The sequence below is a fragment of the Cnephaeus nilssonii genome (genome assembly GCF_951640355.1).
Source record: "Cnephaeus nilssonii genome assembly, chromosome: 4".
Classification (NCBI taxonomy): Eukaryota; Metazoa; Chordata; class Mammalia; order Chiroptera; family Vespertilionidae; genus Cnephaeus; species Cnephaeus nilssonii.
In genome coordinates, this window is record NC_137075.1 from 64,649,935 (window position 1) to 64,667,455 (window position 17,521).

Genomic DNA, 17,521 nt, shown 5'->3' on the forward strand with positions numbered 1-17,521 from the left:
ATATATGGGGAAAAAATTATATTATTATCTTTACTTTTGATGTTTGAAATTTTGCACAATAATTTATTATTATTAATTTTAGATAGGAAGGGAGAGAGAAACATCAATGTGAGAGAGATACACTGATGGGTTGTCTCTGTACACACCCTGCCAGGGATTGAACCTGCAAGCTAGGTATGTGCCCTGACCGGTAATCAAACTGGCGACCTTCAGGCGGACGGCACTCCAGCCCAGTCACACCAGCCAGGACTGCACAATTTTTTAATAAAAGACTTGGGATAAGATTACAATGACACTGTCCATATTCTCAGAAGAATCATTTGTTAAAGATACAACTATAAGTCTTTCTTTCTAAGCCCATAAAGTATCAGTGCCTGCTGCCACCACCACTGAAGGCAACAAACCAAGAAAAACTTACAGAACAAAAACCGGACAAAGAAAACACTCGCTTTATTAAAACACTGAAGTTGCCAAAGGCAAGAGGGAATGGTTTTTTCCACCTGGCATTCAATACCTTTTCCTTGGGTTGTGCTGCCTGAGTCCCTCCCTGCTTTACACTCCCTGACCCATCAATGCAGCTGTCTTACTGGCAAGGCTATCTGGACCCCAAACATACAACTACTGTACCAGTCCTCTTTTATTTCTATGTTCCTGCACCTCCTCAGAGAGCAAATGGTGGAGATTTATAACAAAAGGGCACACAAGCCTATGGGGTCAAGTGAAGCTAATCACATCAGATTTCAGATTATGAGCTTAGACACACTTTGGAGTGCTGGTTCATATACTGTTAACTGTGTAATGCACACTACATAAATTTCACAGTGCCAATTAAACAACAGAAAAGAACAAAGCATCTTGCACCCAACAGCTTCTGAAATCATTTTAAGGTTGATGGCATCCTTTCCAGCCTACCCATAACTGGATTCCACAGACAGAGTTCGGGGGTGTAGATCCACTCTCCTCTAGCAAGTGCCTATTTAATAAACTTGAATTTTAGAGTGAAAATGTGTCTTATCAGTGTGAAAGTGTGTGCAGTGATTTGGGAGGCAACAAATTGGGAGCAAAGGCTCAAACTAAAAAATAAAAATATTTATTCAAGTTTTTGGAAATATAAATAACAGTAAATGACAAAAGGCAAAATAAAACAGAAAAATTGACATGTTATATCACTGATCATCTCCAGGCACAAGAGCTTTTATTTATTAATGAATATAAAAAAATAAACTTCATTATTTTTATCTGCTTTCCCCCAGCTTTCACTACGTGAATATTCCTAAGAAATTCCACAGTTATATCGGCCCCTTCTGAGTACTTGAGGTTAAGGTCCTATTCCCATAGGGAAATAAATTTCTATCCTTAGGGATTCTGAACAACTAGACCTCTGGGAACTTACAAAGCAGTTCCTTTCATTAGGATCCTTCTAACATAGGGAACATGTTGCCATCACCCATTAAAACACGATCCAGTGTATGTGCGGGTACTCTTCAGGTGTCCTGAGTTCTCCAAATGAGTACCCGACTAAGCCACCAGCTTTACTGCCAGCCCAGCCTGCAGCCCACAGCCTCTCAAGCTGCACCAAAAGTGGGCTTCACAGATAAAGCATTTCCCCCTTTCTTCCTGGAATTAGAGGGCCACACGGGTAGGAAGGATATGGAGGTTTTGCATCAAGCTTGCGTTCACACTCTGTAGTGGGGGGAGGGCTACTAAACTACCCAGAGCACACCTGTATTGAGTGTATGGCATGTACTTACCACTGCCACACAAGGAAGTTGAGTAAATTAGCCAGTCACTCTGGACCAAGCCCCTCAAAACAGAGGCAAATTCAGTGGCAATAGCCTCAGTTCACCTAGGGCCTTTCCAAAGAACCGTATTAATCCGATTCCAAAGCACATTTGGCCAGGACAGAGCATGGAAGGAAAATGGAACTTCTGGGAAGGGCTATGCCATGTGGAGTTTCCAGGTTGTTGTTTAGTCTATAGCACAAGAAGATGGCAGCATCACTAATATTCAGAGCGCAGAGAGCGTTGCCTGGTCCACAGTCCTGGAGCGTCTTTACTAATGCAGCTTAATGGCAGTTGCCCAGATGTCGTTGCTGGGGAGCGGTGGAAGGACCCATCCTTGGGGAACAGAATTGCCTTCAGGATGATCAGATGGCACCAGGTATTGATCCCAATCATGCCTTAATAGGAACATTATAGAAGAACTGTTTATTTTTGTTTTAGTCCTAGCAAGATGTTCAGCAACTAAATATTCTATTTCAGGACTTACCTTTTCAATGACTGATGTACTAAAGAACTAGATTATCAGGAATAATGCAAAAGACTGCATTTCTTAAATATACATATAAAGGGGGAAAAACGCCAAAGAACTTATAGTCATTTTAAAAAAATATGATTTTATTGATTTCAGAGAGAGAGGAAGGGAGAGGAAGAGAGATAGAAACATCAATGAGGAGAGAGAATCATTGATCAACTGCCTCCTGCATGCCCCACACTGGAAATTGAGCCCACAACCTGGGCATATGCCCTGACTGAGAATTGGCTCACAGGTTGACTGAGCCACGCTAGCCGGGTCTCTCTCATCATTGATGTTTCTATCTCTCTCCCTCTCCCTTCCTCTCTGAAATCAATAAAAAAAATATATTTTAAGAAAGATATATTAAATGAGATGTCTTTAAAAAGAAATACACATAAAACAATGTTACATATTGATCAGTTGATGAAAATGTGGCCAGAGGCCCACAGAAACCTAATCATTTATTTCCTTTAGGAGCAGCAGCCGTTCAGTGTTTGTGGCTTTATAGAACACAGCTACTGTAAATAACAAGAATGGACTGTAGTTATGTTTAGAAGCTAAAACTTGTATATTAGCCAGAAATGCACTTTCCCCAGACATAAACTTGGTATGCAAAAGAGCATTGTTGGAGCTTTGGAAAGAACCTTAGAAATCACTTAGGTCCGTGATTTTCAAACCAGGCTTTGAAGACCCCTAGACCCCAAGTAGATGCTTTTGGAGTCTAGAAACAACAAAATGCTTCCAATCAATAACAGATTTAAGTTACCTGTGGAACCCACTCATTCATTGTTTTACAAACTGATTTGTCCAAAGACTGCATTTGGGAAGAGTACTACTGCCAAAGTTTGAAGGCCACATTCTAGTCCAGCATCTTCATTTTATAGGTGAGGAACGTGTGAGGCCCAGAGAGCTGCAAAGTATAGCTCAGTATTAACTGCATGTAACTGTTCCTAGCTCTCTTGACTCTGACCTGTAAGAACTCACAAAGTCAGCAGCATGGGTCTTAAACAGTCTCCATAGGCAAGTATACAGGGAGGGTCTATTTAGCAGCAGAAGAGAACTTTAAGTCAATGTAACAGCACAGCCTGGGAGAACACAAAAGGGCAAGTCACACCTGAGTTTGTTTCTTCACCTGTTAAAATAGGGACATCTATTTCTCAAGGATGAGTGAGGACTAAACAGATGTTTGTGGCATCCCTAACACTTGGAAACTTTCTATAAACCCATTAGAAATTTTAAAAAAATAAAGATACAGGCGACATGGAGAGTGCCCCTCTGACCTTATTTGGATGAGTGCTGGCAGGGAGTGCTCAGCTTGGAGGTAATACTGTCTGAAAGGCTGCAAGAGGTGAGCGAGTGGGAACTCATCTGAAAAAGAAAAGGCACAATACCACACCATCACACTTCATATCCAGAGTGTATTTCTCAAGGCAAGATGACTGAGCCTATGATGACAATATGATCAAACGTGTTTCATCTTTATCCATGATTTCCAGGATTTAGTTTAGGTGTCATGGTTGCCTACCGATCTCTTAGCTTAGGTTGAGGTCACCCATGAGAATAAGTGAATCTAGTATTGTCCTTTTCTCCACTGGTTACAGAGGCACTTACCTGGATCCCCAAATAACTTGGACTCAATTTCCCGCTTCTGCAATAAAATTTTCTCTTTTTCTTTCCTCTGTTTCTTTTCTAGTTCTCTTTTCCTCTCTTCCTCTTGTTCTCCTTCCAACATAACTCTGAGGGCTCTCTCTTCAGCTTCATATAGTTCAGAGCGTTTTTTAATGAGTTTTCTCAGTCGCTGAAGATGATGCTCAAAAGTCTCATCTGCTGAGGCTGGAGGACAGACCCCTGGGCAAAGAGATGCAAATGGCATTTTAGTTACAACTTTTTCTTATCTCCAAATCTGTGTTCTAATGAGCCAACTCAAAGTCCTACTTATAGTATGAATTTGCTTAGAATTTATAAATTCTAATCCCTCTTCACAGATCAATTTGAATCTCCAATTAATCTGACCCCACCCTGACTTTCTTTTTTCTCTAATTCCTCTTTCTGGAGACTACCACTTAACTTTTGATTTTATTTCTAATGGTTTTGATCCTGCAGTTAGAGAGTGGGCTCCCAAAAGGAAGAAACTGTCTTATATTTTTCATCATGAAATTCCCACAGCTAAAGAACAATTCTCCCTTTAAGTGTGAAGTTCTGGGAAAGCACATATGGATACTGAGAAGAAATACATTTAACGGGCCTCACAGTCTGCTGCTGAGAGTGGGGTGACCAATGTGTCAGTTTGCCCGTTTTAGCACTTGAAAACCCAGTGTCCTGGGGAATCTGGGATGGTGGTCACCCTGATTTAATTGTGAGGTCAGCTAATTTTATAGACAACATAGCTACAGCCACAACTGGGAACATTTTAGACTAGTTATTAGGTGATGTGCAAGAATTATTACTAATTTTATGTGATAATGGCATAATTGATGATGAATAATTTACTTAGGCATTCTATTTTTGTACACATGTGAAAGTTTTCATAAAATTTCATGAGGAAAACTTTTTGAAATTTATTGAATATTCAAGTAAGTTGCAATAGTGACTCACTACCATAATGGCCCTGCAATAAAAAAGTTGCTAAAGCTGCTAATTCATCCTAGAGCAGTGATGGGCAACCTTTTGAGCTTGGTGTGTCAAACTTCGCCAAAAAACTGAGCATAACTCGGGTAGTGTGTCACTTTGAGGAAAAAACTAACTCCAAGACTCTAGTCGCAAATGTTTCATCCTCAGGAGCAGCAAATGTTTCATCCTCGGCATGCGGCCGCGTGTCATCAGAAATGGCTACGCGTGTCAGTGCTGACACGCGTGTCATAGGTTCGCCATCACTGTTATGATGTGTGGTCAATCCTATCAGACCTTAAAGGTTTTAAATGAAAATGTATGTATTACCGCAGTATTTTAACAATACCAGATACATGGAAGAAAAAAATCCTAATTCTGCTAACATAATCAATCCTTTTTATTTCCCCATGTTGATCCCCCAGACGTTTTTGTCCATATATTAGCAACTTCACATAGTTCAATGTAAAATGTGTATAACTTACGTATCTCCATGTCAATTCCCTACATTTTTTCCCTCTCCTTATAATTATTTAATGGCTCCATCCTGTTACACCAAATCAATGTACCTACCATAATTTACTTAATAAGCGCTCTAGTCCTGGACAGTTAGGCTGTTCCAAATGACTTGTTATCATATAATGCTACAATGAATAATCTTAGGCATGTTACTTTTTTCCTTTGTATGGATTATTCCTATAATGGAAATGTTAATACTTTCAAGACTAACCTAAGTATAGTACTAAACTGTTTCTTTAAAAAGTTATACATTTACTCAGTACCTAACACCTGACACAAAGAAAATAATTAGTATTTATTTCTTTAACAAATGATTTTCAACAGGGTTTTGGCAATTTATGCTGCCGCCAGTGCCAGCTTTGAGCACTAATTTTTCAATTTTGGCTGATAATGGTATAAAATAATGGTTCCTTAAGTAGCTAAGCAGTTGTGGAATTCTCTCTCCTTCAAGGCTAAGATTTCTCCAGATCATTTTCATGACTGCTTTGCTTGAATAGGTTTCTATTCACTTTTCCCAACTGGAAATGGAAACTGTACAACTCAAATCCATCTTCTACTAAGTTGCTGGGCTATTACTTTCTAAATATACATACACATAAAATTCTTATGCACAGAAAATTTAAGCTGTCACTATGTTGTTTTGTAGTAATTTGATGTTTTTAGTTTCTTTACCTAGCCCAGGGAATAGCAACTTTTTCTGTAAAGGGATAGATAGTAAATATTTTAGGCTTGTGAGCTATACAAATCTCTGTTGCAATACTAAAAGCTTCCCATATAGAGAAAATATATAGACATTCCATCAGCCCATAAGTGCCTCCAGACTGCAGAAGGAACCGTGGCCTGCTCCCATCTCAGGTTGCTGGGCCTGCGCCACCCACCCATATCTCCCTCAACCTTTCATGGATCACTCCTGGTCACCCTGACACATTCCCTTGGAAAGGGCATTCTCACTCAGTCGTCCTCTTGACCCCAAGCGCTGACACGGCATAGGTTTCCTCCACCTCTACCACTTACTTCTGCAATTCCTACAGCTCCTAGATACCAGCCGCCTTTATTCCTTCAGCTACCTGCACCATGGGGCCTCATCCGGTCTTTGGACCTTGGCATAATAAGAAAATACTTTCCACCCTGAAATCTTAAACCCAAATATTCTCTTCTCTGACAACTTTCTACCGTTTCAGTATTCTCATTTTCTTCTCCCTCAAGATTCTGTGAACTTCATTAAAATCTCTCATCTAATGTATCCGATTCCGCCCATCTTCTATTTATTCTCACCAAAACTTGTAGTCACCCACAAAGCAAAACCCCAACAGCACAGTGCTCTGTGCTCATGTGCTCGCTGCGGAGTGCTCCTGGGAGAAGCCATTTGATTATGTGGCCTGGTGCCAGTATAGTTACATCAGCTGGGCCCATAGCACCTCCCTGTAACCATACTGCCATGGGTCTCTGCTTGGCTCTCACTCACTGCTTATTTCACCACTCTCTGAAAGCCCTACTTCTCTACTGCCTCTCAGCGCAAACCCTCTAATCTATTTCCCAGAGGAAACAGGCCACCAAGAAGGAAAATTCCTTAACTTTCTGCCCCCAATTTCACTCAACTACATTACTACCCATCATTGTCCCCTTCATTTCATTCCAGTAGAAGATGGTTCTTCTCCACTTAAGTTAATCCCCCCACCTGGGATCTGGATCTGACTACCTCTTCCAAGACCTTGAGCCATCAACTATTCCTCTGCTTTTCACTGATCTTTCCCCTCTATTCACTCCTTGGCTCAGGATTTAAACATTTTCAAGTTTTTCCCATGAACCTAAGGTAGCTCCCCTTTCCCCATCCCCCGCACACACATACACACATTGGCAGATGCTGATCTTGTACTCTCCTTTTCTTCACAGGCAAATGTTTAATGAGTTCATCTCACTGTCTGCTTTTCTTATGTCCTACTCCATCTTTACCTTAGTCAGGCTTCTACTTCTACCACCCCCTGAAATGCCCCTAGCACAGTCACTAATTCCCACGGATGTTTCTCTAGCTTTTTATTACTTAATAATAAAAATAAGATGAAACACTTGTATGGCATTTACTATGTGCCAGGACTGCTTTAAGCACTTAACTCAAGTCTACTAATTTCATCACCACAACACTCCATGGGTAGGTACTATCATTATTCCCTCCTTACAGATGAGGAAACCAAGGCATAAAGAAGTTTAAGTAAACGTGCCAAGATTGCACAATCTCTGTGAACATTTGCCACTCTGCAGAAGAAGGTAGTGGGTCTACCTTTTCCTCCTATCTCTCTGACCTCTCTTGATCTCTTTTGTGGAATCCTCTTTATTCATCTTGATATTGTCTTTCTGGCTCTCATTTCACACTACACAACCTCTTTAAGGTCTGTTTACATGCTAATGAATCCTTATCCAGGGTGTCCCACAGGCATCTCAAACTCAACAGGTCCCAAACTGAACTCATCAACCCAAAGCCTACTTCTGCTGTTTTCCTGGTCATTTAGAATGGTATCATCATTCATTCAGTGGATCAAGCTACAACCTGGAAGCCATTTTTTTCTTCAGCTCCCACATACTGAGTTTCCCAAGTTATTAATTTATATGTACACACACACACACACACACACACACACACACACACACACACACTATTCATACCTCTTAAATCCATTTACTCTTCTCCAACTGTGGTCCTTAGTTCACACTCCCATACTATCCTGGCCCAGACTATGACAGCCTTTATTAGTCTCTCTTCCTAGATGCTCGAAACCTTTCTCTGCTCTGCCGCCAGCAATGATCTGGCATCATTTCACTCTGTTTGAAATCTTTAAGTGGTTCCCCTCAGCTTTATTTTTTGTTGTTGTTGTTTTTTTTTATGTTTTGCTTTTTTAAAAAATTTCTTTATTGATTAAGGTGTTCATATGTGTCCTTATTCCCCCATTACCTCCCCATCCCCTCACTCATGCCCTCACCCCCCTGCTGTCTGTCCATTGGTTAGGCTTATATGCATGCATACAAGTCCTTTGGTTGATCTTCCCCTCAGCTTTAAGCATAGGTGAGAAGTCTAGCCTGGCCCATAAGACACTTTGTGATGTGACCCTACTTACATATCCAACCTCATTCTCTCAGCACTTACTTGGAGGTACATATGCTTTGAAGAGAGAAGTTAGGAAGCTGCTTGTTTTCTTTTAAAGTACACAAGGCAACCAGCTGCTAGTTAGCAAATCATTTTACATTCAAGTCAATTACCTCCACACAGCCTGCTTATTATATAGACCATAATTCCTCCTAAAATTTCCTTTCTTTTGGACCAAATAGAGGGGAGACTAACAGTGAGAAATTATGCTGATAAATTCACTTGGCAGAATATTACTGACACTCACCTCACAGAGGACATGGAGCAGAGGAACATTAAATAGTAGCCCTCAAGTTTTACATTCTCATAAGGATGAGGCATGGGTAGACACAGTAGAAGCAAATCTAGATGACCCAAAGTAGATGATTCACAAATGCCCTACAGAATCATCTGATTCTGAGGCCTGAATCTGAATCAGCCACTCTAAGGGCTGGCATGCAGAAGCTCATCACTTAGCTAGTGAGTAAGACTGGCTGAACGCACAATGGTCACATCCCAACAAAACTTTTTTTAAAAAAATATATTTTTATTTATTTCAGAGAGGAAGAGAGAGGAACAGAAACATCAATGATGAGAGAGAATCACTGATTGGCTGCCTTCTGCATGCCCCCAACTGGGGATCAAGCCCGCAACCCAAGCATGTGCCCTTGACTGGAATTGAACCCGGGACCTTTCAGTCCGCAGGCCCACGCTCTATCCACTGAACCAAACCAGCTAGAGCCCAACAAAACTTTTTAGTAAGGGTCTGAATTACAGTTTTCATTCATTATATATATATATATATATATATATATATATATATATATATATGTATGTATGTATATAATATTTTATTGATTTTTTACAGAGAGGAAAGGAGAGGGATAGAGAGCTAGAAACATCGATGAGAGAGAAACATCAATTCAGCTGCCTCTTGCACACTCCCTACTGGGGATGTGCCCGCAACCAAGGCACATGCCCTTGACCGGAATCGAACCTGGGACCCTCCGGTCCACAGTTCGACGCTCTATCCACTGAGCCAAACCGGTCAGGGCTCATTCATTATATTTTAAACCACACAGAGGAATTCATTTGCTGTCATGGTATTTGCTAATTTGTGTACTCTCAAATATCACTGGTGAATGTCAATGGCCTACAACCTACTAAGCCGGCCCAAACCAGTTGCAAGTGAGAAGGAGCATGAGGTCACCTGAGCCCAGAGCAGAGAAGGATGGGAGATATGACATCTAAATTTGGTTTTGAAGGATAGTGAGATCTTAAAATAGCAAAAATGGGACTGAGGGCCCTCCAGCCAAATCCCATTCACACCTCTTCAAATATCCATGTTTCAGATTTGAAATGGATCTGAAGGAACATGCCAAGTTTTCAACACCTTCTGAAGCCTCAAGTAAGGACAGGATAGGATAGCTTTCACCTTGGCACATGGGTAAAGCGACCAGCCCTGTCAACCTTACTCAGAAAAATGTGGCCAGGAATGCCTGGTGTGGAAATGATGAGTCCAGGGGAAGATGGTGCAGTGGGTTCCCACACCTGCCTCTCTTTCAACCTTGGCTACCAAGAGCTAAACATCAGAGGGTTTCTACTTCAAAGGTTCTGAGATACTGCTGACAAGCTCAGTTATCCTACTGGGTGAAAAATTTGAAGTATCAAGCATTTTCCTTCAAAATTTTTGGGGAAGGGCAAGCGCTATGGTAAAGAAAGGGAAGGAACGGGAACAAAGGAAGAAATGCAAAGCCACGGTTACCTTTCCTTGCTGCAGCCTCTTTCCTGAGTTTCCTCAATTTCTCCAAGGCCCGAAGAATGTCCACCATTCTTTTGGTGTCTGCTTGTTTTTTCCTCACTTCAGACAAGACACCATCGGCAGCAGCTTTAAGTTCCTGCTCCTGGGGAAGAAAGAGAGCCCATGAGAACAGCTGCCCAGCAGTGAGATTTTAGAGAATCAGACAGTCCCAGGGTTAAGAAAGATTCTACTGGATTTACACCCCAATTTCCTGGGCCATGCCCAAAACACCTCTCTACACTGGTCCAGCCAAAGGATTATCCTCTCTGCAACTTCCACGTGGACACTGGCCTTTGTTTCTTCCTCAGAGATTCTAAAGTGTGGTCCAAGGAACATCTGCATTCAACTTACCTTGTTAAGTTGGGGCTCTCATTAAAAATGCAAACACCTGGCTCTGGCCGGGGGTCCCAGTTGGCTGGAGCATTGTCCTGTGCGCCAAAAGGTTGTAGGTTCAATTCCTGAACAGGGCACATACCTAGGTTGCAGGTTCAATCCCCAGTCGGGGCATGTACAGGAGGCAACCAATCAATGCTTCTCTCTCAGATCAATGTTTCTCTCTCTCTCTCCCCACTTCCTCTCTCTAAAACAAATAAACATATCCTTGGGTGAAGACTTAAAAAAAAAGCAGACACCTGGATCCAAAGATTGAGGCTAGCAGGGAAGATAAGGAATCTTATCCTATACTAGAAGCCCGGTGCACGAAATTCATGCACGGCAGGGGGTTGTCCCTCAGCCCAGCCTGTACCCTCTCCAATCTGGAACACCTGGAGGGATGTCCGACGGGCAGTCGGACATCCCTCTCACAATCCAGGACTGCTGGCTCCCAACTGCTTGCCTGCCTGCCTTCCTGATTGCCCCTAACCGCTTCTGCCTGCCAGCCTGATCACCCCCTAACCACTCCGCTGCCAGCCTGGTTGATGCTTAACTGCTCCCCTGCCAGCCTGTTTGCCCCCAACTTCCCTCCTCTGCCAGCCTGGTCACCCCTAACTGCCCTCTCCTGCAGGGTTGATCACCTCCATCTGCCCTCCCTTGCAAGCCTGGTCCCTCTCAACTGCCCTCCCTTGCAGGCCTGGTCCCTCACAACTGCCCTCCCTTGCAGGCCGGGTGCCTCCCAACTGCCCTCTCCTGCTGGCCATCTTGTAGTGGCCATCTTGTGTCCACATGGGGGCAGTATCTTTGACCACATGGGGGCAGCTATATTGTGTGTTGGAGTGATGGTCAATCTGCATAGTACTCTTTTATTAGATAGGATAGAGGCCTGGTGCATGGGTGGGGGCCAGCTGGTTTGCCCTGAAGGGTGTCCCGGAACAGGGTGGGGTTCCCTTGGGGTGTGGGGCGGCCTGAGCGAGGGGCCTGTGGTGGTTTGCAGGCCGGCCACGCCCCCCTGGCAACCCAAGGGGAGGCCTTGGTATCTGGAATTTATTTTCCTTCTACAATTGAAACTTTGTAGCCTGGAGCAGAGCCAAGCCTGCTGCTCCCTCAGTGCGGCAGCCATTTCTGTGGCAGTTAATTCACCTTCTATAATTGAAACTTTGTAGCCTTAAAGCGGGTGAGCCCGGCCAGGGTGTGCGGAAAGCTTTGCTGCCCCTGTTGCCGCCGGCAACCCTGGCCTGCTCTCTCAAGCTCCAGTCTGCCGCCATTTGTTTGAATTTGTTTACCTCTATAATTGAAACTTTGTAGCTTGAGTGGAGGCTTAGGCCTGCAACGGCTATGGAAAGCTTGACTTCCTCTGTTACCTGGGAAACCTTGCTCTCTGTGGCTGTAGCCATCTTGGATTGGGGTTAATTTGCATACTCGCCCTGATTGGCTGGTGGGCGTGGTTTATGTAGCATAGTGATGGTTAATTTGCATATTACCATTTTATTAGAGAGGATAATAAAAGGCTAATATGCAAATCGACCGAACTGCGGAACAACCTGTCGCTATGACACGCACTGACCACCAGGGAGCAGATGCTCAACACAGGAGCTGCCCCCTGGTGGTCAGTGCACTCCCACAGGGGGAGTGCTGCTCAGCCAGAAGCCGGGCTCAAGGCTGGCAAGCGCAGCAGCGGTGGCGGGAGCCTTTCCCTCCTCCGCAGCAGTGCTAAGGATGTCTGACTTTGTGGGGAGCGGGCCTACGCCATCAGCTGGACATCCGCTGAGGGCTCCTGGACTGCGAGAAGGCGCAGGCCGGGCTGAGGGACCACCCCTCCCCCCGCCCAGTGCACAAATTTCATGCACCGGGCCTCTAGTGGAGTTATAAAAGCCCAGGACTCTACAATGCTCAGTGACAACCTAAAATACTCTACTGCCAAGAATCCCTTCAACATGACAGCCTTTCAAACATCTAAAGACCCTATTGTACTCTCCTTAAGTTGGTTCACATGTAGATAAATAATTCTGGTTACTCTAAGCCACTACTCAAAGGACTCTGTCTCTAACATCCTCACCATAGGTGGTAGGGAAGATGCTTTTGCCTAAATCTCTCTTTCCCATCTCTCAAATTAGCACTGTACCTGCACCATTTCAGCTACCATGCTGTTTCACTCTTCTTGCCTGAAATGCACCTGTTGCTCTCACTTGGCTTTGACATTTCCTTTAAGACTCAGTTCAGTTGTTACTTTATCATCCAAACCTTCCCTGACACCTTCCCCAAAGGATTAGATATTTCTTTTCTGGGCTCCGACAACACCTACATGTGAAATCCTAACACACAATGCTATACAGACATGATACCCCAGGGGGCTCTAAACCCCTCAACGAAAAGCACTATGTCCTATTTATCTCTATCCCCAGCACCCTGCACTGGGTCTGGAACTTAATGGGCCCTCACTAAATGTCTGAACTGACTCAAACTCTCTTAGATTAAGGCCTTGCCTCCAAGAATTCTTAAAAGCACTGGTGTTTTGGAGGGCTTGAAGAAAAAGCTTGACATCAATACACTTCAGAGGGGGAGTTACATCAGACTCTAGGGCAGTAGCAGACACCAGGAGAAGGGAGAGGAGGAGGAGGAGGAAACACTAGCTGGTAGTGGAGTGCAGTAAGGGGGTAAGTCGAAGCATTCAAAAGTAATGACAATGTCTTAAACAACTACCTGACCTATTTCCAGTTTCACTCTGGTACCCACTTAAGAGCCTGAGATTAACAGGTTTTCGAATCACACAACATGGGCTCAAATCAGAAGTGAAACTGCCACAAACCAATTTGTGTGATTGTTGGCAGGTTAACTTCCTTATGCCTTAATTTCCTAATCTGTAAAACTGGGATAACACCACCTACCTCTCAGGGTTATTACCAGGATTCAAGATCTGGTGTATGTAACGACCTTAGCACAGTGCCTAGTATATAGTAAGTGCTCAAAAAAACACACCATTGTTGAGTCTCAAGATTTGTGGTTTAAAATTCGTAAACAAAGGATTTCTGGGGAAATCATCACTATTGACCCATTAGCTAATTAGGATATATGTTCCTTAAGGAAAGGTCACGCGTTCTCTATGTATTGTATTTTTCAAGTCACCTAGGGTCCAGCCGGTGGTTGAGCGGGGACTTATGAACCAGGAGGTCACCAATTCCTGGTCAGGGCACAAGCCAGGGGTGCCGGGCTCGATCCCCAGTAGGGGGCGTGCAGGAAGAAGCAGATCAATGATCCTCTCTCATCATTGATGTTTCTATCTCTCTCTCCCTCTCTGAAATCAATAAAAATGTACTTTAAAAAATAAAAGCACCAGATGCTCGTTAGTGTTGAATGCTGGTGTCAGAATGTCGGTGCAGATCCGTCATCCCTGCAACGGCACTGTGTAATCCTCCTACATAATGTATACAGGGCTTTGCAGTGCACATAGAGCACTGGTGTTGCTACTATTCATTATTAACACGCAATCAATACGGAGATACGAGGTCGGAAAGGCAAACTAAACTGTCTTTTTACTTTACAAATGAAGATAAGGAGGCTTAGCGCTGGGAAATAGCGCAAAGCCTCGTGCCCCTTCACGTTCCAAACGCCACTACCCTTACTCGCGTGCGCAACCGCGGCTCTTACCCGCTTCTTCTCCTCCACCTCCTGAACGCACTTGACCCTCCAGCGGTCAATCTCCTGCTCGCGCTCCGCAGCTCGCGCGGCCTCCGCCTCCCGCTCGGCCTCGCGTTCCCGGGCCCTCTCGCGGAGCCGCAGCCGGCGGCGCCGGACCCTCTCCAGCCTCCGCCGAGCCTCGCCCACATAGGCGGCCTGGGTCAGCAGCTGGAGTCGCTCAGCCAGCTCCGCGCGCAGCGGCGCCGCCTGGGCGTGCAGCAGGGCCCAGGCCGCGCCGTCCTCCTCAGCCTCGCGCAGGGCCTGGCCCAGGTCCCGCAGCCGCCGCACTAGGCGCAGAGCCCCGCGCAGCCGCGCGCGCACTTCACCCAGGGTGGGCCCGGCCGGCGCGCGCGGGGGCACCGGGCAGCCCGCTCGCCGCGGGGCTCCGAACACCGCCTCCAGCCACTGCCGGTCGCGCAGGCGCTGCAGGGCCGAGTCCCCAAGCACGTCGGGCGGCGGCGCCTCAGGCCAGCGCGGGCTCCAGGGCGGCCCCGGGCCTGGAGGCGGCGGCCGCGGGCGCTCGCCGGCGTCGATCCCCGGGAAAGGTCGGCACTGAGGCGGCGGCGGAGGCAGCGGCGGGGGCGGCACCGGGTAGAAGGCGCCGCCGCCGCGGGAGGCTTCCCCAGGCGCTCGGGGCTGCACAGCCAGCGGGGGCTGGAGGAAGGGGGCGGCGGCCCCCGGAAAGGGGCCGGGCCGCTGGGGAAGCGGCGGCGGAAAAGCCGGGGAGGGCAGCGGCGGTGGCGGACAGCCAAAGGGAGCGGGAGGCAGCGGCTGCGGGGGCGGCGGGCCCGGCCGACCCGGGGCGAAGAAGGGCGGCAGAGCCATGGCCACCACCGGAGGTCTGAGAAGTGACAGAATCTGGTCTCCCGAGGAAGTGTCTTCCGGGAGGAAGTGACGTCTGTCACGCGCGACTCCAGTGTGACCCGCCCGGCGCGTGGGTGGGCGTTCATGCAATCCTTCAATTAATACAGTTCCTCTTTTTTAAAAAAAAAAAAAAAAATACTGTTCTTTGTTGTTGTTGTTGTTCTTTTTTTAATCCTCACCCGTTTTTCCTTTGATTTTTAAGGAGAGGGAAAAGGAGAGGGAAACGTCGATGTGGGAGAAACACATCCATTGGTTGCCTGCAGCACGAGCCCCGCCCGGGCAAACCGGCTAGTAGGGCGTGTTCTTAATGATCATTGTAGGTGTGAAGCCAGCTGCTTTGCAGACAGCGAGACTAACAGATACAGATCCTCTCCGGTGGAACTGCCTGTCTAATAAAGCAAACACATTAATCAAGTCATTACGCAAGCAAATGTGAAAGTGCCGCAGTGAATATACGTACTACCAAAGAGGAAAGCACAGGGCAAGAAGAGCTTACAGAAGAATCTGACTTAGAAAGGTTGGGGAAAGGTTGTCCCAAGGATGTTAGGCTTCGTTTAAGGTCTAAGGATAAGTAGGAGTTAAATAGAAGAGAGGGAAACACGGTTCAGATAAGGACAGCATTTGCAAAAGCCCCCTAGGAGGTAGGAGGAGGCTTAGCGGGGGAACTGAAAGAATGCCAGAGCGGATGGAGCACAGAAAGCCTGAAGGGAGCCTGGTGATCCTGGCAGGTGAACAGAGATACAGCGTGCAGGGTCTCATATTTTAAGAACAATGGGAAACTACTGGGGGATTTTAAGCAGAAGGGGGAGGGAAAGCCATGCTACATGATTGTCGTTTTGTTTTTTTAATTAAACTCTATTTTGAGATCATTGTAAATTCATATGCAGTTGTAAGAAATAATACAGGGAGATCCTGTGTACTCTTAACCCAGTTTCTCCACATAGTAATATCTTGCAAAGCTGTAGTACAATATCACAACCAGGATGTTGGCATTGATAGTCAAGATACAGAACATTTATTTCCATCATTTCTAGGATCCCTCATTTGCCCTCCTATAGTCACACCCACTTCCCTTTAACGGCAACTACTAACCCGGTCTCCATTTCTATAACTTCTGTCCTTTCAAGAATGTAATATAAATGGAGTCATATAGTACATAACCTTTTGGGACTCCCTGTTTCCACTCAGTATAATCCTTTGGAGATTCATCCAGGTTGTTGTATTAATAGTGTTCCCTTTTATTGCAATAAAAGTGTGCAAAAAAAGTGAGGGTAAAGTTAAACCACACTTGGTTTAATCACTTGTTGAAGGATATTTCCACTTTGGGGCTATCACGAATAAAGCTGCTATAAAACTTGCATGCGGGGTTTTCTGTGACCATAAACCTTCATTGCATTGGAGTAAATGCCCAGAGTGTAACTGCTGAGTCATATGGCAGTTATATGTTAAGTATTTTAAAATATATTTTTATTGATTTCAGAGAGGAAGGGAGAGGGATAGAAACATGGATGAGAAAATTGATTGGCTGCCTCCTGCACGCCCCCTAGAGGGGATTGAGCCAGCCAACCGGGCATATGCCCTGACTGGGAATCGAACCAGTGACTTGTTGGTGCATGGGTCAACACTCAACCATTGACCCACACCAGCTGGGCAAAAGTAATGGATGCCCTCTTGGGTAAGAGCCCAGCTCTATCCCATGAAAAGAACCAATCAAAGCCTGACCCCACTTCCCAAGAGACCTCTCATATTTCTCAGAAACACTCTGTAATACTCTACATAATATTTATTTGTATCTTATGTATTGAGTAACTTGTAATACTCTGCATAACATTTAAAGGCTTATCTTAAAACGTATTAGGTAAGGCATGGCTCTAACTTTATATAGGGTATCCCCCAAAGTGTACACATTTTAACAGCTAATAGCTCAATTTTTAAAATGAAATGTATTTTAATGAACACTGCCTTTATAATTATTCTAAGTGTGTATATACATTTTTGACATCCTATATTTTCTAGATGGATACTCAGCTGTCATTACCATTTATTGAATATTCTTTTCCTAATTTGAAATACCATTTCCAATATTGAATTCCCATATATATTTGGGGTCTATTTCTGAACTTTACATTATTTTCCTTTGATGTCTGTTCATTCATACACTGGTATTCACTTAAATTTGTGAAGCTATAATTTTTTAATAGAATAGGCAGCACCTCTTGGTTAAGTGGAGAGGCCCTGGAACCAATATGCCTGGGATTAAATCTTGT

At 44.9% G+C, this 17,521-nt stretch overlaps 1 protein-coding gene across 1 annotated transcript; it reads right to left on the reverse strand.

Annotated features, from left to right (window-relative positions):
* Positions 1-1,074: 1,074 nt before the first annotated feature.
* On the reverse strand, positions 1,075-15,263 carry PDCD7 (programmed cell death 7). Its single transcript, XM_079767897.1, has 5 exons — positions 14,361-15,263; positions 10,305-10,443; positions 3,907-4,143; positions 3,576-3,663; positions 1,075-2,179 (listed from the first exon to the last, which is right to left on the reverse strand). Exons 1-5 carry the CDS (start codon positions 15,213-15,215, stop codon positions 2,056-2,058), a joined length of 1,443 nt encoding a protein of 480 aa, XP_079624023.1. The 5' UTR covers positions 15,216-15,263; the 3' UTR covers positions 1,075-2,055.
* Between the last annotated feature and the right edge of the window lie 2,258 nt (positions 15,264-17,521).